Source organism: Neolamprologus multifasciatus, chromosome 6 (genome assembly GCF_963576455.1).
Source record: "Neolamprologus multifasciatus chromosome 6, fNeoMul1.2, whole genome shotgun sequence".
In the NCBI taxonomy this organism is placed as follows: Eukaryota; Metazoa; Chordata; class Actinopteri; order Cichliformes; family Cichlidae; genus Neolamprologus; species Neolamprologus multifasciatus.
Window position 1 is genome coordinate 25,246,612 of NC_140444.1, and position 26,316 is coordinate 25,272,927.

Consider the following 26,316-nt stretch of genomic DNA (forward strand, 5'->3'; position numbering starts at 1 on the left):
ACACTACATCAGAAGAATAATACTTACTTGACGTACAACTGTAAAGGTTTTTCATATTTACGAACAACGACCGCCGTCTTAGGGAGGGAATTCAGGAGAAGTTTAATAGTGTATTACATTTCTCTCTCGCTATTATCAAAATAAGTCATTACACTGACGTGATAAGTACAGGAAGGCAGTGAATAATGAGCAACAGTCGTTTTAATCGCCTCTACCGTCGAATGAGCGTTCGGTACTTTACTCCCCCCCCCACCTCCTGTCTCCGTCCGCCGCTCTGCCAGGTAACCGTTTACCTCGACGTGGACGCGACTGTGGCCACACGCGCGCTCCCGCGAAGTCATACGTCACCGTGCTCGCTCCTCTTCTCGCGCGCTGGTTAAAAAGAAGGAGGAAAGAGCACGGGAAAACATGTGAGCGCTCTGAGGACTTTAGTGAGAGGCAACTTTTATTTTTCTTATATGTTTTTTTACCTGTGCATGTCCAAACTGCCGTGCTGTGCTCAAAAAGGAATTACATCTTAAAGGAACGTCACGGCTTTATTTTTTGTATTTTTTTCCACTTCCACTGTTTTGCGGGTTTTGGCTTTTTGTGCTCATCAGGATAAACTGTGTTATTATTTTTGCTTTCATATTGTTATTATTATATTATTTCAATTTTCGGAGTTATACTGTATAACCAGAAGGGAAAAGTAGGGCTAATTTATTTTAAACACCTGTTTTCATACTAACGAATCACATTTAGAACACCTGCGTGTACAAATTTGACTGTTGTTTTTTTTTTCTTGCGTGGAGAAATATATACATATAAAAATATAGTGCACTCCAGGTCAACATCTCTCTCTCTGTCTCTTTTTTAAAGGGACGCGTTTTGTTTTATTTTCTATTATTATAATTAATATTATTGCAAGCGTATTTTATTATCTTTTGAGACTATGAAGCATTTGCAATTTGTGCTTGTGCTGGCCATCGCGGTCAACGTGTGGGAATGTGGGGACGCAAAGTTTGGCGAGAGAGGAGAAATGAGCCCCAGGAGAAGAAGATGTTACGACGGAAGCTTGCCCAAGCGGCTGAAGAAAAGGGAGCGAAAACTGTTGCTTGACGGCAGCAGCGGAGGAGAAGTTTGCCACAGGCTGTATCCTCGCGTATCCTGCTGCCCCACCAGGAGAGCCGCCTATCAGATCCTGCACCGCAGGGATCCCAGGGTAAGTTAAAGTCCGTCCGCACACGCAGCATTTTCTTCTAATGAAAGGACTGGCTTTTTAAAAAAAAAAATTATTATTGCTAAGGCACCTGAGGACATGCATTTACAGCCTTTGTGCATTGTCATTCTGCTTCTTACTACCGACAGCTGAATTTGAGGATGGCAAGAGGAAGTTGCCTTGAGCTATGCTGCCAAGAAGAAGTCCTAATTTTATGTTGCTGTGGGAAAGCTATTGTAGCCTTAGTGGTGGGCGACCTTTAAATAGCTTCAGATGAAATCCCCATTCATAAAACTGTAAGCATATGCGTGGCTTAATTTTATTTATTTATTTCCCCCTCTTTTCAGTATCGCTGTACCATTTATACAATCTTCGAAGAACAACTTAATCTGCTTCTATCGGAGGCAGCCTTAAAAGTGAACAAAAATCCTGCTTTCAGCAATAAAATGTTTACCAGCTTCGCATAATACGGTTCAACTCTAATTCGGTGTGTCCAATCCGCTTCGTTGTTACCATGGCAATCACTCGCCCGATTTACGTTACTTCGACGCTGGCCACAGTGAGCTCCAGCCGCCGGCTGAGAGTGACAGAAAGAGGCGCTAGGTAACTAACTGTTGAGCCATTTACCCGACAAGGTAGGAGTTCGGCTGTACCTTTTTTTTTAAGTCAGCCGTCGACCTTTTTACTGGAACTGGAAGCTGATAAGGATTTTTCCCCTCTTGTCGGCTGTTTGGCAGCCGTTGGTTCTCAGTGGTTTTCAGAGTTAACGCTCAGACGTTTGTTTGTCTAACGTCTTTTAAGTGTCTCGCGCTCTTACGTTCCACTCTTGACCGTTATGGCGCCAACCGAGGTAATAATGTAAGTGTTAAAATGTAATGCAGCTGGGGGGGGTTAATTAAACCACTCTTCGGAAATGCAGGAAGGAGGAAAAAAAAACAGCGAGTGTATGCGGCCAAACTTGTAGCAGATTCCTTTGGATCCTCACCGGGCCATTCTCATGTAAACCACCCCTCGAATCATTCAGTGGCTGGGTGGTATCTCACTTTGTGTTGCGACAAAAAGCCATATTGCATCATTTAATTTGCTCAAGTCATGCAAATAAGAAGGGGGGGGGGGGGGGGTCGAAACTGAATAGGACGAACTCGACTTCTCCTCCTCCCAACTACACTGCCCACACACGGAGCCCTTTCTGATTATGGCAAAAGAATAACAACAACACCATTGTGTTTGTTGGTTTCACTAATGGGAGAAGCTGGAGAACATCATTCTCCCCCCAGTCATGAGCCCCTGTCCAAGTGTTAATGCCTTTGAGAGAGTGCGTGTCTTTCACTATATCCCCCGCAACAAACTTACACCTATTCCCTGAGGACAAGTGTTTTGTTAAAGCTTAGTGTTGCCTACCTCAGTGCTTGTCTCCCTTCTCCTATCCCAGTCTCCCTGATTGTGTGAGGACTGTCCAGATTTATTCTCTATTTTTTTTATTCCAGCTGAATCGTATTTTACATTTTCATTTTTTATGTGTTAATGTGTTTCTTCTGTGAATTTTTGCTGTTGAGTCATGCAGATGCGATCATAGAAGGAGCAGCTGTTCTCCCACACGAGGCTGAGCTTTGCAGGTGTGAAGGGAGTTTTAATAAATAAAAAAAATGCAATGTAAAAATCTGAAATGACAGGGGAGTTAAGTTACTCATGATTTAATTTTCCTACCCCATTATAGTTCCACTTTTTTTCCGATTGTGACTCTGCTCTTGATCTCTGTGAAAGTGTGACAGCTGAGCCTCCTCGTTGCTGTTTTCTCCCTGCTTTTTTGAGGCGTGTACTCACCAAGATTGAGCGAGAGACAACAAACAAAGGTTCACTTGTTCTGGTTTGGATGATGGCAACATTGGAGCCCATCCCAGTAACATATGGACACAGGGCATGGTTGAGAGCACACAAATGCTACTCTCTGGACCTTGTGCCAGCCTATGGCACGCAGAATCAATGGGCAATTTAGAGCAGGAGAGCAGGCATGCCCGCAACACTACATGGCATGAGCGTAGAGGATACCGAGACAGAGGAACACACTGTACATACAGCGCGGAGCTCCCTTTCGGAAAGGGGTTAGATAAATTGCAGGACAAAGATACCATTCAGTATGATTCTGTCTTTGTTTAGTCCCATTACATTGCCTTCTATGAATTGCGATTTCCTATTTGCATGTCTGAAAGTGTATTTCACCTGTTGGGCAAAATCAGCACTGTACAACTTCTGAAGAGAAAATCTGTTCTGCAGCTTCAACTCGCTCTGCAACTAGAGTAAAGTGTAAGGTGTCCATATGTTAGCCTTGGGTCCCCTGGTCTAATTGACTTCGACAGACTGCTAATTTGTTGATACCAGAGAGGGAATGATGTGCCTGTCTATCTCTAAATTGGTGTTTACACATGGACCTCACACAGAGCAAAGCACTACCAGCCTGCTGCCTGCAAACAGCACTTGACCTAAAACAGATTACATTGTGTTTTATTATAGCTAATTTGTTATGTAAATAATCCTGCTAATTTCTTTTGGATGAAGTCTATGTATACCTTTGCATAATCACCCCAAGTCAGGCTTTGAGGTGCTTATTTGGTTTCATTCATTTTATGCTTTGAAATTTGTCAAGCGTGGGTATCGTAATTTGATTTTAAATGTTTGTGAACTTGGTAAGTAGGCAGAGAATGAGATGATCTTTTTGTTTATTTCTGTATACAGAAAGGGAGGTCAGACTGTAGGCTTGACAAGTCTGTACAAAAGGCGACTGAATAAAAAATGTTGCAATTGTATAGAAAATTTAAGCATGTTGAGTATTTCAGCAAAAGACAAAAACAACTTTTAGATCTTTGTTAGAATTCACTTTTATGAATGGGATCATCCAATCTCCAGTGGGAGAACAAGGAGGTAAGTGACATCACTAGTTGCTGCTGAAAATGTGGAGTCGGGTGATGCAGATGCAATTGTGGAGTTGTTGAAGACTTCAAACTGAAAGAAATAAAAACTAAAACTAAATAAAAACTACCCAAACATATCCACTGTAGAACATTAACAGAGTCCATGGCATTAACATTAAACTTTTCATGTATGTAGTGAACAAATTATACGTCATATATATCTTATAACTATCTTTAAATCTTGTGAGTACTTCCTTTATATATATCACATTCGCTAATTTCATGTAGTTAAATGGGAGCATAATGTTAGACATCATATACACATATTTACTGAGCTGATATATACAAGCCTAACATGGAAATAAATATACAAAAATATATAAAAGTCCAGTTTAAAGGGTAATTTGAACTCAGTGAGATCATTTGAAAGCATCTTGCGTAGTTTTTCTAAATTCTCAGTGTCGTCATATTCAGGAATTTATAACAAAGATTTGAAAATGAATCTCAAAATCTAAACTCTCCCTTCTTCATAGTGTAATATTTATCATGCTGCTATCACCAAATGTCCAGCTAATCCTAAACTATATGTTGGCTTGCGTAGTGAGTGTGAAGTGAGAGGTAAAAGCAAACAGCAAGCCGTTCTAATCAGGCGTATGCCCTTGTTGCGTGTGGTCTCCAGATTTTCTCCACCAACAATACAGAATGTGGACGTCTCCTGGAGGAGATCAAGTGTGCTCGCTGCTCCCCCAATGCCCAGGTGTTGTTCCACTCCTTGGACATGGATAAGATGCCACACAGGGAGCCAGACCTGCCACGTCTCTGCCAGAACTTCTGCCGCGAGTTCTACTACACCTGCAGGGGGCACATACCAGGTAATTACACAGATAATAATAGCCATTATTATAACTTTAATGTTGCCCGTGTGGTTACCTGGTGGTATCCAAGTAAACATACACAGTGGAAAAGATTAAGTAAAAGTAAGCATGTGCTATATTTGGTCATTTGTAATTCTCATAAATTCAAAATGATGTGAACATGTTGATTTTGATTAAAAAAAAATAAAAAATCAAACCCAGCCACACTTCTCATTGAGACTCAGCTTGCACATGCATGTGCAGCTGGAAGATTTTTGGACTTATGCAAGACGTGGTGCGTCAATAGTCTGGTCTGTGGATATTTATTTATTCAGCTCTTACCTCATCTGACCTCACCCCGATTTGCTGTTGCTTGTCTCACCCATTTTGCTTGCTTTCTACCTCGTTTCTTAATGCATCAGTAAAATCACTTGCCACACTCTGGCTGTACGGACCCAGCACCTGATTAGTGTGCAGGCTGGCCTAGCACATTTGAGTAATCAAATTTGGAGAGTGTTTATGTCATCAGGTGCCGATATTGTTGTTCTCACGTCTCTGTTAGGTCTGTTGGGATCATGCAGGGTTATTTTAATCAGCAGAAATTTGCAGTAAATTAACTTTATGAAGCCCTTGAAGGTAGTAACAATATGCAGACTTGAGACAGTTCGTGACATGTGAATGGAAAATATTAGATATGCAAAGGTGGGTGTGAAAACAAATTTCATGAATGCACTGACAAAATCCAGCCGGCCTGACCTGTGTTCCAGAAAACTTGACTGACTGGAGCAAAGTGAACTATTTTATAACCTGTTCCTGGATACAACTTGCTAGACTGAACTGCTGGAGTTGATTCTGTGTTTGGGATGCATATGCACCCTAGCTGTGGTCTAGACATGACTGCTGGGTGCTTTGCCTTCCTCAGACATAAACTGTCACCTAAAAAAACTCTCTCATGCTCTGCCATTAAACTGTTTTCATTTGGGTAGTAGGTTAACATGATTTGTAAACATAGCTGAAGTGTTGCTGTACTGGCCTCTGTCGTTCCAGACTATTAGATGGCAGAAACACAAAAAAAACCAAAAAGCCATTGATGCAACAGTTTCCTATATGTGTAATGTACTGTTAAATGGGACGCCTCTATCACTAAAGCATTTGCTTATCAGAAGATCACAGGTACCTTCAGAGTGCACACCACACAAGATCAAACACTTCTTGACTGTCTCTTCTCCTGCAGCCAAGTCTTCTTCCAGTCTCGGTCGCCACAAACTGATTAGATCTGCTAAGATTTGCAAACAGAGAACAGTTTCAAACACACTTGTCTGCAATCCACCCACATGATACGCTGCAGCTCAAGTCAAATATCAAACACATACATTCCATCGGAGTCCTTGCTCATCTGCATTTAATGGCCTACCGTAGTATCATGTACAACACTTCAACTACAACTGATGTTGGCGAGACGGACTCTACAGAGCAAAGGCAAAGAAGAAGTCTGGCATTGTCAGAGTACATTGTTTCCTTATGAACTGATAGACATATGGGCTCAGAGAGTCAAACCAGAAAACCTCAAGAGAAGAATCCAGACACGACTCCCACCCCGTCCCCCCACTGTAGGCTCCTCCCTGTACACCCCCCATCAGCCCCCACAGATCAGCATATGTGGTGACGAATGACACATTTATTTTTCTACAAAGGTTGTGTGTATGTAAAACTGCTGAAGTGCATCAAGATGTCAAGTACTTTGGGTGGGCCACCCAGGTTGCCTTGGAAGATAACCAGATGGAAGTATAACTTTAGCAGTGGGGAGCCAGGAATATGGACAGAGTTCTGTCTCTCACTCTGTGTGTCTTTGCCTTCGCTCACTTGTTCTCTCACTTCTTTTCTCCTTTGGTTTGTTTCCTGCCTTTTTTTAATGTTAACTCTTTTACAGTATCTTTTGTTAGTGCACACCCTGCAATGAAGGTAGAAGACATTGTCAAGCATACAAGGAGGTATTGGCAATTCCTGAAAATCATCTCCAAGCTACAGACAGATTAATTTGATTGAATGATTTACAATATGAGCAATGCTTTTCTTAGGCATAAATGGTAACAATTAAGTTGGAATTTTTGAATGTGCAATTCCTTTTTTTTGTATTGTACCTGAATATTGTAATGGGAGGCAGCAAAAGTGAACATAACCACAAACCTTGCCTATCAGTGTCACCTGTTTTGCTAATACAAAATTACCAGTCACAGGTATTAAATTGAAACAGTAGCCTTTACTGCACCCATAACTGTCGTTCTGCACCCATGAAACTTCCTACCAGCCCTTGATTAGCCCATGTACCCCTTTTCTCCATAAAGCTATTTACTGCCTTGACTCTCACTTCTGCCTGGGAGCCTCCCACCTTCTCCATACTTCTCTTATGTCCTCCTCCACTCATCCCTGCACCCTCCATTCGATGTCCCCAACCAGCATGGTTAAGATAACTGCAGACACTAGAGTGTGGGTGGTATAGTCAGAGCTGTGTGTGTGTTTCTACGTGTGTTTGATCTTCATGTTATGTTTAGATGTTTGAGGGGATATCCTATCACCTCCAGTATTTGGTGCGGTCAACCCTTGCGGTGTGGGGCAAAGGGAGTAGATGAAAGGAGGGACAGGGAGAGTCCTGTTTGTGTTTTTACCACTGGTGTATTTGCTTTCCTCTGTCCTCTGAGGGATTGACTAAAGGAAACAATATTGGTAAGATTGTTTTTAGGTCGCTAAGGCCCCCGAAGACCCACTGTGCACTCTGCTTATTGCCGGGAATAATGTTGTGACTGCACTGGCTCGAGGGGCAGCTCTGTGTGACTGCTGTGTTTATGCAGATTACCCTCTCCTCTGGCACTAAGTCATTTTAGGTAAACTAGCAGGCCAAAGGGAAATAAGGAATGATGTGATGTCAGTTTTACCTTGAACTCATGGGCAGAATTTATGGAAATACAATCAGTCAGCATTTCGGAACATCATGTCTTTGTTTGGCAATTCAAGTGATGAAAAGCTCTCACCCTGAAAACAATTTTGTTTATTCAGTCACATGCCATATTAAACAGGTGGACTTTTTCATTTCACAGGCTATGCCCATGTGCAGCTCTGTAATGCAAAACAGCCAGACCTTTTTGAAGAGTAAAACAAGTAATTTGGTTGGGGTTTTTTTTTTATTTTTTTTTTATTTGATCAAATAACATTTTACGATACCTGTGACTGGCAAGAAAAATGAAGGAATAACATTTTTAACTCCAGCTAAGTGAATGAACACAGTTTGAAAATTGGAAACTGCCATCCAGCATCACCAGATTAGTTAACCGTTTAATGTGTTGATTTTGAGAAATAATGATGGGAAAAGTTGTAAAAATGTAGTTTTAGAAGAGTTTTGTAATTTGGTAACTTTTTTGACATTTGTTTTCAAATTATTTTTTTCTGCATCTATAGTGTTGCAGAATATATTCAAGGGGGTATATGTGTGATTCATGAAATTAATTTGGTTCCCATAATTCACTGCGATGGAGACATATTGTTTCTGGTATTGAGTCAGATGCTTTTGGCAAGGGTTTACCTAGTTAATAATTCTAGTAATCATATATTTGGCTTTCTTTGTGTCTCACATTTTTCAAAATAATTGAACTCCTTGTGGAGCTTTGTGGAGTCTTCGTTGGGATGCAGTGGGGTTTTTTTCTTTTTCTTTTTTCCCTAGAAATAGCTTTCTTAAGACCACTTCTGTGTATGTCACAACCTAGTCAACCATCAAATGATCTATGAATCAGTTGAAGAATTATATTTTTAGTGCCAAACAGACAAAATTATAGTCCTCATCATGCCAGTTCTTGTACTAGGTTTATTTCAGATTTTTTTCATGTACAACGGCTGAGATGTGTACTTCCTCAGCAAGCTTGATGAATTTTGCTGCCACTTGCAATGTGTTGCTGTTCATTTCCAGTAAGCTTTCATTTAGTGTACATCGACAGCGCACACTGGGTTTAACTATCTAAAGCAGTTATAATTAAAGGATCATCCAGCTGTAGCAAATGCAACCTCATTATTGCATGGTGTTGAACCAACTGAATAGAAAGACAGTCTCTTCTACTAGGACTAAGGCATGAGCATTATTTCATGAATAAAAATAATCACAAGGTAAACTAAAATTTAGAATGCAGTCATTCTTCTCTCTGGAAGAGGTATAGTTCACTGTAGAGCCCTTTCTAATGTGTGATCCATTTGGTTTGGCCCAGTTTGCTTTCACTTGTTCTTTTCAGCTCAGTCTAGCCAGGATTTGTTTTGGCTCGTCAAGTAGAACTCCAACTCTCCCCGACATACTAGCACATCACATCATTTCTCATCACATCTCTCTTCTTCTGCCTGCACTTACAATCTCATCTTCTCTTGCACAATAGCCACAATACATTATAGGCAAACCAAAGCAAGCAGGCCAGAGGAGCCAAGTATAAGAAGCCATGCAGTATCTAGTGAGTGCATGACTCCATATCTCGGTATCTGTTGTGTTTTCTAGAACTGTTCCAAGCCGATGTGGATGAGTTCTGCCAATACTATGGGAGGAGAGATGCCAGTTTGTGTTTTCCAGATTTTCAACGAAAGCAATCACATCGTCAGGATTCTAACTACTTGGGAGATGAGAAAATAGAAGAAATCAGCAGGTATGTAGTCTGACTTTTACAGTGTTTTACTGCATTGATTGTGTGATACTATGGAAGATCTAAAGTAATTTTTAAAATAAGTTTTGACAGTGCCATGTGTTCTAACAAAATTAGCTTCTTGGGTTTTTTTCTACACCTATGAGAAGCAGGCATAGCTTTGGAACATGTTTTGGGTTCACTGGTCCATTTTGACATGGTCCATACTTTCAAACTGACATGCCATGCAATTTCTCCTGTAATCCTAAAGTTTGTCCAGACTGCTTTTGCTCAGCTTTGCTAACATAATGAAAATGCTTATCCTGCGTCATTCTGTTTTCCTCCCTCACTGCAAAGGTCTGTACATCACAGAGAGCTTTGCCCTTTTGTCCATGGGGGGATGCCTTTCATCTCAGTTTTCCCTAGGGCAGAAAGGCCAGAGACTAGGCACCTGAACAGCAGCAACCAACTTTCCGTCAAATAACTTCCGACAGTTACTGAGTGAAGGGCTTAAATTGTCTCTTCTGTCTCATATCCTCTGAGAAGTGTAAGCACATAAATGACAGTGAACAGGCTCCATTACTTTAAAAGGGTGGGAGAAAGAGCCAGAATTAAGTCAGCTGAGCTATTGACTGAGAATATGAGCTTCATTTTGGTGATTTAAGGCACAGAGCTTTAATGCCCTGTGTTCCTTGCACAATGCAGTGTGGCAATTGTGCACTTTTATGGTAAAAAAAAAATTGTCACATATGTTGTCACTGGGTGGTGTGGATGATTATAGACTGATTTTTGCCATAGCACTTTATATTGACCTCTCTTATGTAGATTAACCTTAGTAGTCATGTCCACAGCCTGGAAATCTGCAGGGGTTCTTGCCTTCGTCTCACACTGGCACATTTGAGGGTAAATGTAGGTGGATGAGGTTGAACTTACTGGGTTTTCTTCTTTCAAAGAGCCAGATCTGACACACACAATTATTGCCCAGAAAAATCAATGTTTTGAATAAAGATGGGCAATGGCCGTTTTCTTATAATATTTTATTGTTCTGAGTGTCATGAATTGCAGATAGAGTGCTGAAGTGCAGATGCCTGGAGGCAGGCAGGTTAAACAGAAAATCTATCTTTATTAGGTGGACGTGATGTTCAATAATCAAATAATGAAGTCCACAAACTGAGACACAACAAATACAGGGAAACACACTAGGAGAGTAAACGGGTTATAAAATGAAATAAAGTTAAACCAGGAGACAACTAAGAACATAAACTCGCAAAGAAACCAAATAAAATGTCTAAGAACAAAGAGTACAAAGCTTAAAAAAAAACCCTCAGAGCTCCAAGACCCAGGATCATGACAGTCAATAAAATATGACAGTGCAGCTGATTTAGTTTTGCTTTGCATGTAAATGGATTTAGTAGTTATCAGCTAGGACACCTTTTAAATACCTACAGCAATAATGGTTTTTAATCATTGTCCAGGTAATGTATACTGTTGCTGGATATATTGTATTATTCTTTTAGTTTATGTATGGAAAAACCTCAACATTTGAAGCCTACGGCGTAAAGCTATGGAGGTTTCACTGCTTTCAGGTCTGTTTGTCCCAGTAGAGGCAAGGGTGACTGCAGATCTGTTCAGTGTGATCCCCTTTGGCCTGTGATCAGACATTTATAGAGCATAATAGGTCATGATTATGAAAATGATGTGGATCAGTGAACCATAGCTCTTGGTGCTATTTGCATTTCTTTTAGATGATGTTCTGATAAAATGACAAGAGTCAATGGCAGGTGGTTGCCAAATATCTTATAAAGACCCTGGTATGTTTTGGGGGTTATTTTGTTCTTCTCTTTCATCTGTACTGCTTCCTGAAAGTCTTCCTGTTCTGTCTTATTGCTGGATTCACTGACATAGTCATTCTCTGTTCCTGTTCATATCTGGCATTAAAATGTGTCTTAGATTATTTGTTCACTGCTGAATAAATCTAAGTATAGAGATAGTATAGTACAGTAGAGTATTGAATGCACCCATGAAGCAGTCACATTGAGTCAGTCAGTCCATTATTTCTGGTGGTCTGCACAGCAAATGGCATCAGTTCTTTTAGTAGTACTCTAGTGATTTGCCTCTCCCTAGTGAAAAACAGCACTTTGGCAGAGTGAATTGAGTTGTTTACCTGCAGCTATCATTAACCATTTGTTTTGAATAATACTGTTGTGCAAGGAAAAATAAAACACTTTATAGTGTTTGACCTTGCTTAGCTATGGTTCAGCTCATGTGCTCAAAACTGGTCAGTCAGGGTGGTGGTTCTGGATTGGAATCAGAGATAATTGTTGGTAACAAGTAAGTTCCAGTAATTTAGTAGTCCGTTTGCTCTCTGGTTGCAAGCAGAATTGAGTTTGCAAACTTGAGCCCATGCAGGATTCTAACATTTGGTCTTAGCAAGCGGAAATAATGTAGAGTACTTGTTTGTTTGCCTGTAAAGTGGGAGAGTGAGATCCGGTCAAAAGTGGTCACTCGATACGTATTCTAATGCCAAGTGTGAACTGACGCACTTAGCACGGTCCGTTTATGATCGGATCACCCAAGACGCATGTTGATGGCAAATATGAACAGGGCCCTTGACATTTTGTATCTTCCTTGTTACCCAGGAAACACAAACACAACTGCTACTGTGCCCAGGAGGTGTTGAGTGGTCTAAGGCAGCCGGTGGCTGTGGTGCACTGTGGAGATGGTTCCCAGCGGCTCTTTGTCCTTGAGAGGGAGGGAATTGTCAGGATACTCAACCATAACCTCGAGCTAATTAAGGAGCCTTTCTTGGACATCCACAAGATAGTGCAGAGCGGCTTGAAGGTAGGACCAACTTTGCCTCATACTGTTACCTGTGAATTGTAGAGGTAATATGTTGAATTAGATAATCATAGTGGTAAAGAACAAGGGGAAAAGAAAGAAAGAAACATGGCTGAGAGTACATAAAATAGTTTCTGCTACATTTCTAGAATAAGGAAGTAATAAAACACATGTCTTCCCAACACAAATGTTTTCACCTGTGTAATGGAATGTCTCCAGGCAAGGTAAATCCCTTGGAAGTCTTGCTTGCATACTATTAGTATTATATTATATGATTAGACCAAATAAGCAGTCATTCCTTAATTGTGATTGTGCATTGCGCTATTACCTGCTAATTAAATGTACACAGTGCAAACATTAAGCAAACTGATAATTTTCTGCTACCTCTCATAAGAATGGTTAATGGCTTTCTTAATCTCTCCCATATTGTTCCTTTAAGGGTTCCAATATTATAGGGACTTATTTATATGACTACCACACATGATAATGGGAATGACAGTTAAGTTTAAATTGTAATCTTGTTTATGCTTGTAGTTCAGTTAAACAAATAACTTCATATTAGAGGTCTGTGAAATCTTTTTTCCTCGTCCTGCACTCTTAGTGTAGTCATGGGGGTGTTATTAATACAAATAAAACCTGTAGACCTGAAGCGGCGGATCTATCCGCACCTCTGTAACATTTAACTTGTCTGTCTGACCATCTCTCTTGCCAGAAGAGGGAGGATGGCAGGGTAAACATATGTTCTACTTTTGTTTGGCTATCTGCCCTATGTGGGAAAAGTAAACATAGCCAAAGCAATAAAAAAAGGTGCACAGGAATTTTATTGTTTATGTCTTTTGAACATGATACACTCTTTTGGAAATAGTTAGGCCTGCTGTGTCCTTGAGTTGATGTATTCTCAAAAGTATGTGTGCCATGCTACGCTGCTAGTTTTTAAAATGTCTTTTTTTTTTTAAATTCTCTATGGATATATCATTTCCAAAGACACTTAATCTTCTGGAGATTTATTTTTATATCCGTAGACCTTGGGTAATCACAGATTTTGAATTTGGTAATTGTTCAGGAATTGTTTAGATTGCATGAGGAGATGTGGTAGCTTAGATGTCTGTGGGGGGCACACTCCCAGACAGGAAGTTTATCCATCACGCATGCCTCTTGCTCCTCCACTGACAAGGTCCTCTGCTTACAAGGAGTCAAACGGAGCAGAGCATTTGAATATTAAGCTGCACCCTTTGGGATGCTCACCCCACTCTTCTCAGCTCTCTTATCTTAATTTAGTCCAAACTAGTTGTGGATAAAGTCACTATTATGACAATTAGATGTGGCTCAATCCCCCTGCAAGCCCCAGGAGTCCTATTCTGAACTGTTGGCTGCCATAACGGTGCAATCCACTCCAAGGGAGGGCTAAGGTGTTTACTGGCAGCATCAACAGGATGGAGCTGCCTTTATACATAAAGAGGAACCCATGCTCTCAAGAGACAAGGCAAATAACGGGTTAATCATCAACCTCATGCACATGCTTTGATTGTAATGTTCTATGTTTCCTCTTACTCTTCTGTTCCCCTCCTTCCATGGATCCCTCAGTGCCAATTTAGCTGAACTGCACAAAAACAATACTACACTCTGGTGTGGGCTTCTACATGGCTGTGGGTGTTCTCAGAAATTCAGTTTGCTTTTAAAGTCATACAGTCCATTTATATACTCATGTTACAAACTTTCAGTTGATTATGTAACTCAGCAGGATCCTGTCTGCAGAAATCTATAATTGTTAAAACAATTTAAGCCCTATTTTAGGCTTGTTGTTTGCAAAGAAACAATATAGCATGTCAAATCTGAGTAACTGTTGATCTTGTGTTTTTCTTTTTTTGCTGGGGTTTGGGGGTTGTTTCTTAAATCTATTCCACATCCTTCAGGTTAAAAAGAATAGGGACCATTGGGTTTGTTATCAGCGCACAGTTCCAAAGCGATTATCTGTGATCGTGTGTGGTTATATTACTGTTTGTGGCATAGGTGCACATCAGTGAAGATAATATATACTGGGTTTTTCATCTCTTGCCTTTTTACATGATAGCCTTCCTCATCCAGATTTTAAAACAATAATTCACTATAACAGAGCCCAGGTGGAAAACTCACATACCCACAGTACCTGTAAACCGTTAGAAACACTGGACACTATATTAAGCAAAAAATTGGGACAAAAGGATGCTGCTCCAAGTTTGTTTTGTTGGGGGGGTTTTTTGTTTGTTTTAATCTGTTACTGGCATCAAATGAGCATATTTTTGATTGTTTTAATATGTTACATTTGTATAGTTTTTAATTGAATATAGGTTTTAAATTAATTATACAAAGATTTCTTTTTATCCTCTCTATGTTTTACATAGCCTATAGGGCTGGGCGATTTGCTCCATAGTTCAATCATACTGTCTTTCTCCTGTTGGATTGCAAAGCATTGCTGCCAGGAAAGGATGTCAGAGGAGGTTAACATGCACCAATTAGGGCTGTACTCCCTAAAATACAATGTGTGGCCTAAATTCAGAAAACTCATTACACACTGGTGAGAGAGAAACACACACACTGAGAATTTATTTCTCAACTGTCAGTTCCAATTTTTTACACCTGTAGCTCTACTAACTCATCCACTCTGTTTAAAATGCCTCACCTAGTTCCCCTTCACTCATCACCGTTTTCTCCCCACTTTGGTGGACCAAAAAGTTACGTAGAAGACAAGTATAGTCACATTACACTACAGTTTAAAAATCAAAACAGCTGCTATAAATATCCTCCAGATGTGACATGAAACTATGGCAAGGCAGATTTAATTTATTATGAATCACATCATAATAATAATTTATTTATTTAATGCATCAGTTGAAAATGAGCTAAAAATGGCCTTGATTGGTGAGTTGGCAAGCTATCGTTGATCTTTTGAACTTCATTCCCCAGCATTAGTATCTATTGGGGCAAACGTAATATCTCCAAAAGTTGATTGTGTTCATCTGGACGTTTTGTGGGAGAAACATTTCGTTACTCGATTGAGAATGCATCAAGACGACAAACTTAATAGTTTATTTTAGGTTATATAGCTTATTTTTGCAAACATGGTTATGTGTTAGCCCGTTTATTTGCCAGTAACAGTGAACCACAGGTGTATTTCCAGTTGCGTACTTTTCATGATTTATGGAAAGCAATGCTTGCAGCATACAAAGATTACATAAAATTTTATAGTGCTTTTACAAACATACATTTGAACACTATTAAACCTGTGGCAATTCCTTTGTTTGGAATTGCTCTCAAAGCAACCTATGAAGATGCAATCAGAAACAGTGTGCAAAAAACTTTAGAAATGCTACTTGAGAGTACAATGCATGATAATAACAGTGGACAGATATGGGTGACCAGCATCCCAGAGCTAACAGTAGTCCTATGAATCACTATGCATGTGGGTGAGTGGGCCTCTCACAAAATATTTCCCTATTCAGCCAAATGATTTAGAGCATTTGTGCTGTCCTTGGCATCAGAAGATCAGAGATGATGGAGTAAAATAAAGCAGTATGTAGTGTTGGCTGCTCTTGTTCATGTTGTAGTTCTACCTTAAGCTTTGCCCATGGTGAAGAGGGCAGAAGTTGAGCTATATAAAGGACGTGTTTGTAGTGGAGTGAAACCGAGTGTTAAGGAAAATTAAAACTGTCCACTGCAGCCATTGCCTGTGTTTCTCATTCATGCGTCCTTGATCTTTGTTGGGGTTTGTTTCCCACTTCTTCCTATTTGTGCTTATTTCTTTTCCTGTTTAAGTAAACTTTTTAACCAATCAGCATATTACAAACAAGTGATAGTGTGCACAAAGGTGTATCTCTGTAGCCACTGAGCTGATCAAGATCCTATAATCCTTCCTTCCCTGTAGCTGAACAGCTATGCAAGTGGACACCACAGTACTATAAAAACAGCTTTGCACATAAATGCTGCAGTGCTCATATAAATATTGTTGGCTTTAAAAAAAATCATCATCTTTGTGGTTGATGATGGATTATATCTCGTTCTTGGTTAGTTGGAGTGGAATTTGTGCATGGCTTCTCGATGGTCCAAGAATTTAAGTATCACCAGCTGAAGGCATTGCAGTGGAAACTTGACTGTGTGATTCTTATTGCACAAGAAAAAACAGACAGCAAAAAAACTGTGTATGTTGTTTGTGAGGGAGGTACGAGCATACATGCTGCAAGTTGTCTTTGAGTGAAGGGTGTAGAGGGTGTTTTTGTTCCAATCAACTCTAATGGAATGTCTTTTTGTGGAGTGAGGATCAAAAGGTTCAGGGTTATAATGCATGAACCAACACATGTGTAACTGATGCTCAGTGACAGCTATCCCTGCAGAATTGGAAATTGCTGCATTTCTTGTGACATTTTCTTCATAATTCTGTGAAAAATAATCACTGCGAGATATCAGCTGGTTGTTATCCCTGCACCTCACATTCCCAGGTTTATTTGGAATGATGCCACACATTCCATAGAGCCAAACCCAGAGCTCCAGAGAACAGTGTTTGAGGGAAAAGTGAAATGCAGGGATAGGTATTTGTGAAAAATAAAGAGATAATACCTGGTGAGAGATCAGAAGCCCCCTACTTTGCTTTGGAAGAATGATGGTAGTCATAAAAAAGACAAAGAGATTCATGGAAAAAATGTGTTTTAAGTTGACACAATGTGCATGGTGATTTGTACAATTAGACAGAGTCACTACAACAATCAGGGAGCTTTGAAGTACAGGTGCAGCATCTATAACTATGAGAATCATCCCTTATATAGATGGAAAAACATGGCAGAAACATGTAGCTCCTCCTGCATTCAGCTACACACGTGGTATCACTCTAGTCAATGTACTTGAACATCTTTATATGTACGTGCATTAGAGAACCTTAAAAGCTTCAGAATTGGCTTTACACCTAACAATATGCACAAAAATGCAGTTTGTACATTCTTTAAATGAGGTTGTTTATATAGTGTGTAGGTTTTTGAGCCGTGCCAAAAATATCTTACCTACTGCAGGTTTGGCAGCAGTTTTAACATGATCACTGCTCACGAGTCCCAGTTTGGCACTTTGTCTTCTTTTAATCAAGCTATCTCCATGGACCGGCTTACAGTGAAAGGCTCGCTGATGCAGTGTTTGTTTCTTATGGCTCTGGTGCTAGCTCTGCTGTCTGCCTGCTGCTGAAGGAGCTAGTCATTAGCAAGGGAGCTAATATTTCAGCCCATTTACCACTGTGTACCTTGGTGGTCCCCCTTTGGCTCCGGATCTAGGCCTCTTTGGAATTACAGCTTTTGACCCACTCCCTATGGTGAGTTTATTTTGGGGATGTGGGTCACTGCATCTCTAAATCTAACATATGGATCCAAAATTTCCAAAGGGGAGGTGGAGAATTTCTCTTCCCATCAAGAAACTTTTTGCCACAGGGTACTCACTGTGTCTCCAAGTAAAGAGTGCTGCATCCACTTCCTTATAACTCTTGTTTTTATTTGACTTCAATGGTCTGACATTTAGTAGTACTCATAAATTTTTGCAGAGGAACCCTGCCTTTTGGGGTGGAGACTTATTTGTCAACCTTTACAGTATTTCACTTTATATTCAGATTGATAGACCTCCTGTGGCTTATCCTGTGGGTCTCTGTTTTTCCTCATTGGTACTTTGAGTACATACCTTGGCAAAGAGTCATCTTTTTACATGTGTATGGAGCCTGTGTTTGGACTGCACTGGGTCCAGTGCAGTGTGAACCGAACTAGTAGATCCAGTATACCAGTTTATGTTTTTCTTGTCCTGTTAAATAAACTACACCTATCCAGAAAAGTGCCACTATAGTGCAAACAAATATTTATATGTATATATTTTTTCTGATTTTCTTTCTCATTGTTACTGTTTTGAGAATGAATACCTGAGGAATATGAGTGCAATGTCAGTGCTTTTGTAGTAACTGCAGACCTTTTTAAAGCTATTATTGATAGTAAATGAAACACTGTTATATACTTGCTTAAAGATCACTTTAAAAAATGTTCTTAACACCTGAGAATTCTGCTCATTCTGTAGTCAAGAAGAAATACAGGGAGAGAGTAAAACATTTAAAAAAAGACAACCTGACTTTCCTTGCCTGGGGAATGAAATGCTATAGCTGATTATTACAGCTAACTATGACGGGAGGACCACCAAGGTAGTGACAACTGATGTAGCTGCCTCCAGGGTTAGACAAAGGTTTACATATTACACAAGCAATTTAGATGTTTTCTAAACATGTTGCCAAGACAGTGGGAGTTGGCAGCTCTTTCCTTGTTTAGGTTGTCTTTTTTCCTTTTTTACTCTACTCTAGCCCCCCCCCTCCAAGCCTCGTATTTTGCATGGATTTTGTGTAAATCAGTGAAGAGTGAGGGGATGGGGAGCGAAAAGCAGGGACTGAAGCACTCTGCACTTTTGTGCTCTCTATGAACTGTGAGTGAGCTAATAAATTCTTTCAGCCACTCAGCATAGCATTCACAGATATCCCCCAAAGATTACACACACAAATCACCGCACAATAGAGGCCACCGGGAGGGTCTGGGCGTCACTGGGGCCCCCGACCCTGGGGACAGGCGCACATAAACAGGCTGCAGAAGACCTGGCAAAGTCTATGATTTGCAGAGGAGATGCTGCTAAACCCTGAGTCAAATGCTTCCTAATGGTTGGTAAAAGTATATGTTTTAAAGGTGTGTAGTGAAATAGAAGCAAGAGTGAGAGAAAAGCAAAGAAGTAAAAGGGAAGATGAACGTCAAATTTTAAAAAAAAAAATGGGGGGGGGGGGGGGGGGGGGGGACAGTGAGAGAACTAAAACAGGCAGGGGGTTATGGATGTATAGAGACTGTGTGTTGGGGATGATGAAGATGACCAAGGGGGGTGATTCCAACCCCACACAGCCAAGCACAAGCCAAGCAGGGACATAATTAACTCCTGGATCTTTTGTGTTTATCATCTGACTGCAGGGCGGAGATGAAAGGGGCCTGCTAAGCTTGGCATTCCACCCCAATTATAAGAAGAATGGCAAGCTCTACGTCTCCTACACCACCAACCAAGAGCGCTGGGCCATCGGACCACACGACCACATTCTCCGTGTGGTTGAATACACCGTTTCGAGGTAATGGGAGAAGTGGTGTACCAAACCACTGCCTGAAATGACACCATAAAGGGTACATAAAAGGTCGAGGTTAATAGAGACTGGATATGCAAACTTATTTTAAGACATCTTTAGCACATGAATGCAAAACAGTTTTCATTTTAGACAACTGTGATTTGTAGTACTGTACCTATGAAGTGTGGTGAACATTCCCATTTCCCATTGTTTTTAATTTTATTTAAATTCTAAACACTATAAAAAGGACAAACCTTTCTCATATGGAAGTTTCTGATTACTGAATTGTGAATTTTTTGATTATACCACTAATAAATCCAACCTGCTAACCTCAATTTCTGCAAGAAACCATGGTAACAAAACCTTCAAAGGCACACTAAGGATTCTTCTAGACATGCAAAGAAATCAAAACAGATAATTTTTGTCTTTTGAGGATTTAGAAAGTAGGTCAAATCGCCAAGAAAAGTGTTTTGTTAAAGATGTGCAACACTCTCATTATCATAACGGTGTTTTGCCTTTTCCTGTGTCTGTACCTTACACTCCCTTCACAATGACCTGTGATTAAGAAAACAATCTTTTCTCACGAACATGTTTAAGTGTTACATTTTAATTTTCATAATCACAGTTGTATGTTTGACTTAATGATCTAATCTTAATTATAATCTTGGCATGCAGTCTTGGTAACTGCAGCACATAGTCCTTAATTTGAGGGTCCAATAGAGAAATGGTAGTTAAAGTACTTAATGGTAGCTTAAAATACTTTTTTTTTTACTTTAGGAAGGTTCTTTTTAAAAATTGCACGACTACCCAAAACAACACAACTTGCCATATTAGTTGCTGATACTGTGAAACTAAATTCTCATTTTGCACTTCACTTGAAATTGTGCAACATTTTGCACCCTGTCTTTACATCTCCACCCACTGTCTTTGGCGATACATTAGATTAAGACTAAATGTCTGCAGAAAACAAAGTATTTAAAGTAATTTAATGTTGGATTTTGTTCAGCGTGTCATGTCAGCATATCTTATCCATGCCTTGGTGTCATTGTACCCATTAACAGAGTCATTATTTGAAGCAAACAGACAATCCATGGTGATAGTGCATGAGCTTTTCTTTTTATATATAAGACAGCGTAAAAGCATCGAGGTATAGAAATGTTGTGGGTACTCCTTATAAATGCAGTTTAGCAAACATATTTTTTGCATTTGCAATTTTTTATGATTTTCTCAGGAAGAACCCAAACCAGGTAGACACAAGGACAGTCCGAGTACTAATGGAAGTGGCGGAGCTGCATAGGAAGCACCTTGGGGGCCAACTTCTCTTTAGTCCTGATGGTCTGTTGCACATCATCCTGGGAGATGGCATGATCACTTTGGATGATATGGAAGAAATGGATGGACTAAGGTAAGATCAAAAGTCCAAGGGTCATTTTATTGATGTTTATGTACTGCTTTGTGCTCCATGTTTCAATCGTGACCTACCGTGTACAATTTTGAATGCGTGTTCTTGTTTTTGCTTGCAGTGATTTCACGGGGTCTGTGCTAAGGGTCGACATAGACACAGATAGTTGTGCTTCTCCATATTCCATACCACGGAGCAATCCTTACTTCAACAGCACCAACCAGCCACCTGAAATCTTTGCACATGGATTACATGATCCAGGCAGGTAAGTGAAACACTGCACTCTTTAAAGATTCTTGCTATGACTGATTTTCAATTTTCAATTTTCAAATGTAGAAATTCTGCTTATACTATAGGGTATTTTCATTACTGCTCTTGTAGAAAATATGAACTTAGCATAAACAGTAAGGCATTTTGTGTTGGGTCGATTGTTTCTTTGTTGTTAACAATGCTTCCCGGCAGTAAATCTTATACAGTTGGAAAACCTGTTTATTTCCTCTTATATGGTGACACATTTATAAGTAAAATCCTTTTACAGGTTGAACAACAGAGTTTGATATATGATCTGCACCCATGAAAACTTCTTCCTTTTTAAAACAGTGTTTTTCCTTCCCACTGTTCCCAAGAGCTTGATCAAAAGGTCTCATTTGATTGTTGGGATTTTCTCTGCATTATTGTAGGGTCTCTACCTTAGTATAAAGTATGTCAGTATAAAGTATGTTGAGGTGACTGCTGTTGTCATTTGATGCTATATAGAACTATACACAGCCACAACAGCTGGTCACCAGCTTGGTCACACTCCTGTGTGATAGCATCAACCTGGACTTACTGCTAAATGTAACGTTCCTCCACATGTTCAGGTTCCTGTGCACATGTTGCTGATGCCAGCATTGGAAGGCAGTCATGGCAGCCCTGTGAGACCGGAGACTAGCTGTGTGCAGTCTGTTCAGGATTGTCTTGGTAGAAAGCTGTTGGCTGTGTCATCTTGTAAACCTTGACTGTAGTTTTGTAGAAGACTGCCTATGATTCACAAGTGCTGAGAGAGAGGAAACAACCTGACGGAGATGCCTACTTTGCAGCCTGTCTCTGGCATTGCCCAATTTATGGAACTTCACTTTGGAGGTGGCAGTAGGCCTCCCTCCAAATAATGCAGCAGCTTGGTTTTGCTTAACATCAGCTGGAAGTAGCCCTATGGGACAGCTCTATTCAGATCAGTCAAACATGGCCTGGGGCATACACCAACTGACCGGTGTACCACAGTCCGTGCTCATCCCAAGGTGCTGCTAAACACTAGCCAATCAGGCTACTAGAAGTTCGAAACAAGACTCAATAGCAGAACAAGCTGTTCAGCACATGCTCAACTCTGGTGCTCAACCCAGAACAAATGTAGCACTAGCATTAATGGGAAATAAAGAAGCTTTCCAACGTTATAAAAGTTCTTACCAAGATGCATCGTTACAATAAAGAAATAATCAACTGCATGCAAATTACCTTTTTGTGCTTGTGTTTAGTTTCAGAAAACTTGTATTGCCACCTTTTATTTGTTTGGTGTTTGGATATTACTTCTAGTTATGTTATATTCATTCCTGGCACGCTGTGCTCTGTAGGTGTGCAGTGGATCGACTTCAGTCAGACAATGGGAGTCTTGTAATCCTCTGTACAGATGCCAGTGGCAGAAACACAACAGCAGGAAGAATACTGGAAATTACTAAGGGGGGCGATTATGGTGAGTTACAATTTCCATGAGAATTTCCAAAAATGTTCACAATATTTACCTTTTTCGCATGTTTGGAAGGAGTTTTAATATAGCCAGTTGTGCACAGTCTTTGCTGGAGTTTTGTTTGATTGCATTACATCCTGAGAAAGAAGTGAAAAAACATTAACATCCTGGATAACCTTTCACATTTATTTCCCTGAAAGTGACATGTGTTTTTATGAATGTCTTTCATTTTGTAAGAACAGTGTTTTGGCAACAGATTCAGAAACACACCAGGTTGAGTGCAGAAACAGTGAAGGTTAAATGTAAAAATGATGTGATCCAGAAATATTCCCCACTTGTGGTGTGTAGATTTGCCAGTGGAATGTAAGATGGTGTCCACAAGTAAGATTTAAAGCTGTCAACAATAATAACTGTCCAGATGATGGTTTGGCGCTGTTGAAAACACAGCTGAGAAGAATCTAGATCTTCTCACATTGAGAAAATAATCAATAACAGCAGCACTTTACACTGCTTATCCTTCCTTTTTCCACAATAAGAAAATTACAGCTCTTTGTTCCAAAATATATGAGGCAGGTTATCCTTGCGCTAAGTTAATCCTTAACTTTGATCTCTCACTCCATTTGAAAATGTCACTTCTTGCCACGGACCACCTCTCTCTTGGCCTGATGCCCGATTTAGCCAGTTACCCAAACTCCAAAGTGATTACGGTTGGGAAATGAGCACACCCTGTCTCGGATCATAAATTTTTAAGGGCGGCAAACCTCCATTCATATTTTTCCTTGCCAAGAAACCGTAATCCAGTAAATATGCCACATTGCCTCACCATCACGCTTTTGAATAAAAGATCAATACATTCAGTCCGATTTAAATCTAGAATTCCCTCTTTCCTCTTTTTTTTGTGTCTCATATAAACAACACAGCAATTATGTCTGATGAACGTGGTCTATGTTTTTGATTCCAAAACAAACAAAACAACACCAGTGCACAAGAAAAGCAGTTAAGTAGATTACAATCCCTGCAACATCAGTGAGACAGAAGAGATTGTCTCTGGGATAAAACATGCATGCAGACAGTTTGTGATGGTGTTACAGATGAATGGCAGTAGGTCTATGAGTCTATTGTAAGTGCCTAAATAAGACCTACGTCTCCTTGTCCCAATAGAAAATGAGCCCTCTGCCTATGACCTGCATTCCAGTGGTGGAGCACCACCTGTGGGGGGTTTCATCTACAGGGGCTGTCAGTCTAGGAGACTTTATGGCAGTTATGTCTTTGGAGATAAAAATGGGTAAGTACAATAAAGAAATGACTGATTAATATATTTAAACAGACTATTTAAGTATCTGTATGTTTTTAAGAATTAACTGTTTACATGATGACAAAAATCTATATTTCGAAGGCATTCTAACATCTTTATCCTCCCAGAGTTGATTTATGACTTAGTAAGATCAACATGACTTTTCTTCTAATATTAAAAACTATTTCCTTTGCATTAGCATGTGCCAGTGTAAACACCATGTTCATCCACATGGGAGGAAAACATAGACTCCCATGTCACCACGACAGCGCGGACCATTGAGTGTCAGTGGAGATTACACATTGTTCTCTGTGCTGTTCACACTTTTCTCTGGTTTCTCTGGTTTTCTCTGTTTTGCTGATGTCAAACACTGACAGTTGAGTAAACAAAGGGGGTAAAGTGTGTCCCCTCCTCAATCCATCCAATTATCGCAAGCTGGCACCGTGTTTAAAACAATGTGTGGTCGGTTAATTCTGTGCCTTATTACAATTTGGGAGCATTTTGCTGTGGCAAAGTGAAGGCTCCGGCATGATGTTTGTTTTGAAACTAAAGGCTGACTTCTTAAATAACACCATGTGGGACATGGTGTAGAAAAAGAAGATGGGTCATGAACCATGCTGTACCATGCTACTACAGTTTATTTCTTTTGCTTTATCCCCTGTGCACAAATGTAGTAGTAAGCCTTTTACAGTATCATCCAGTCTGCAGTCACTTACCATGAGTATTTTTACTTTTCACTTCAGTAACCTTCGCATCCTTCAGAAGTCTACATCTTCCACATCAGCGAGTGGTGAAGAGTGGCAGGAAAAAGCTCTGTGCCTGGGCTCAGCTGACTCCTGTGGCACTATGCTTGTTGGACACATCTTGGGTTTTGGAGAGGATGAACTGGGTTAGTATGGCAATTAATAAAAAAGCTAAAAATGTAATTGCTTCTGAGATCTTTTATCTTGTTTCTTTTCTCTCTTGCGCTGATCTTTCTTTAGATTTACACCTGACCTATGTTATGACATCTTTTCTGAAGCAAGGGTTTTAATCCATGACTCCTTGAAGGCTTGTTGACTTTGTGTGTGTATGTCTGTGTGTACAGCATATACATACATAACACACATAACCACAGCATAAAACACCACTGAAAATCTGAAAACAGGCAGCATGGTGGCGTGATGGTTAGCACTGTTGCCTCACAACACCACTGGCCAAGGCCTTTCTGTGTGGAGTGTGCATGTGTTAGCCCTGCATCAGACTGGTGACCTGTCAAGGGTGTACCCTGCCTCTCACCCTATGTTAGCTGAGATAGGCCCCCCACAACCCTGATAAAGATACGAATGGATGGATGGATGATAAAGCCAACACGCCTCCCATTAAGTTGTCCAAACATCTTAGTTAGTTGTCATTTTCGTAGGATAGTCATAATCTTCCAAAACCTCCTTAATTTACTGTGCCACCATGACATGTGTTAAGTGTTTCTCTGGGCAAGTTAAAGATTAAGTTAATATATGCAGAGTAACCTGAAATGAACTGACACAAGACCGTTTTATAAGTTGGATCCCCACCATACACTCGAAGAATTGTAAACCGTCAGCTCTGATGTTTCTGATTAAAATGAACACATGATGTAAATTGTTCGCCCGGCCATCAGAAATCTTTGATCACAGTTGTTGCCAGGTCTTGGAGTTATTGTTTGACGAGATATTTAAAGATTTCTGTATTCGATCAGGATTTGCAAGTGGTGCAAGAATTGCAGCGGGCGCCAGGCCTATGTCCCAAAAAAGAGGCCCCACAGACAGATGTTTACAATTTGTCCCCCTATGGAATTTTCTTGCAGGCTTGTTCCTCATTAAATCATCTGCCTGGTTCCCAGTCATGAGTATCCAATTGTCTCATTAAACTCTTTTTTAAAATCCACTGGCAAGTGCAGAAATGCAGAAGCCTGTGATACACTCATTTTCCTAACCCCCTCATGTCCTCCCCTTTCATTTTCTTGTGTTTCCTTGTCTTGTCTTGTCTCTTCTTTAGTTTGGCACTAGGATCTGCTGAATAGTTGTTCGGACACTGGAAGTATTTCATGCAGATGATGCTGATGGGATTCCCACTTAACTGTTCTTCTTTTGCAGGTGAAGTCTACATACTTGCAAGTAGTAAAAGCATGGTGCAGTCACACAGCGGGAAACTCTACAAGCTGGTGGATCCAAAAAGGTAAAAACAGGAAGTCCCTTGGTAATTTGTGCTGGTATGTAGTTAGTTGTTCGGTGATTAAGTGATTCCTTCTTAGTGGGGAGGACATTCAGCTAATCATTAAAAAATCCTGCATTAC

The 26,316-nt window shown here is 40.2% G+C and overlaps 1 protein-coding gene across 10 annotated transcripts in view; it reads left to right on the forward strand.

The window, feature by feature from the left end:
* The first annotated feature begins 383 nt into the window (after window positions 1-383).
* The window catches only part of hhip (hedgehog interacting protein), a 35,979-nt gene continuing 10,046 nt past the window's right edge, over window positions 384-26,316 (forward strand). The window contains exons 1-12 of one of the 10 annotated variants that reach the window (XM_085162961.1): window positions 1,246-1,833; window positions 2,763-2,814; window positions 4,787-4,979; window positions 9,490-9,634; window positions 12,250-12,451; window positions 19,441-19,592; window positions 20,818-20,991; window positions 21,110-21,253; window positions 22,596-22,714; window positions 23,870-23,993; window positions 24,746-24,891; window positions 26,117-26,198. In XM_085162961.1, the coding sequence (XP_085019087.1) occupies window positions 4,886-4,979; window positions 9,490-9,634; window positions 12,250-12,451; window positions 19,441-19,592; window positions 20,818-20,991; window positions 21,110-21,253; window positions 22,596-22,714; window positions 23,870-23,993; window positions 24,746-24,891; window positions 26,117-26,198 (1,382 nt within the window). In that variant the 5' untranslated portion in view covers window positions 1,246-1,833; window positions 2,763-2,814; window positions 4,787-4,885. The other 9 variants (XM_085162962.1, XM_085162965.1, XM_085162964.1 and 6 more) reach the window with 9 other exon arrangements.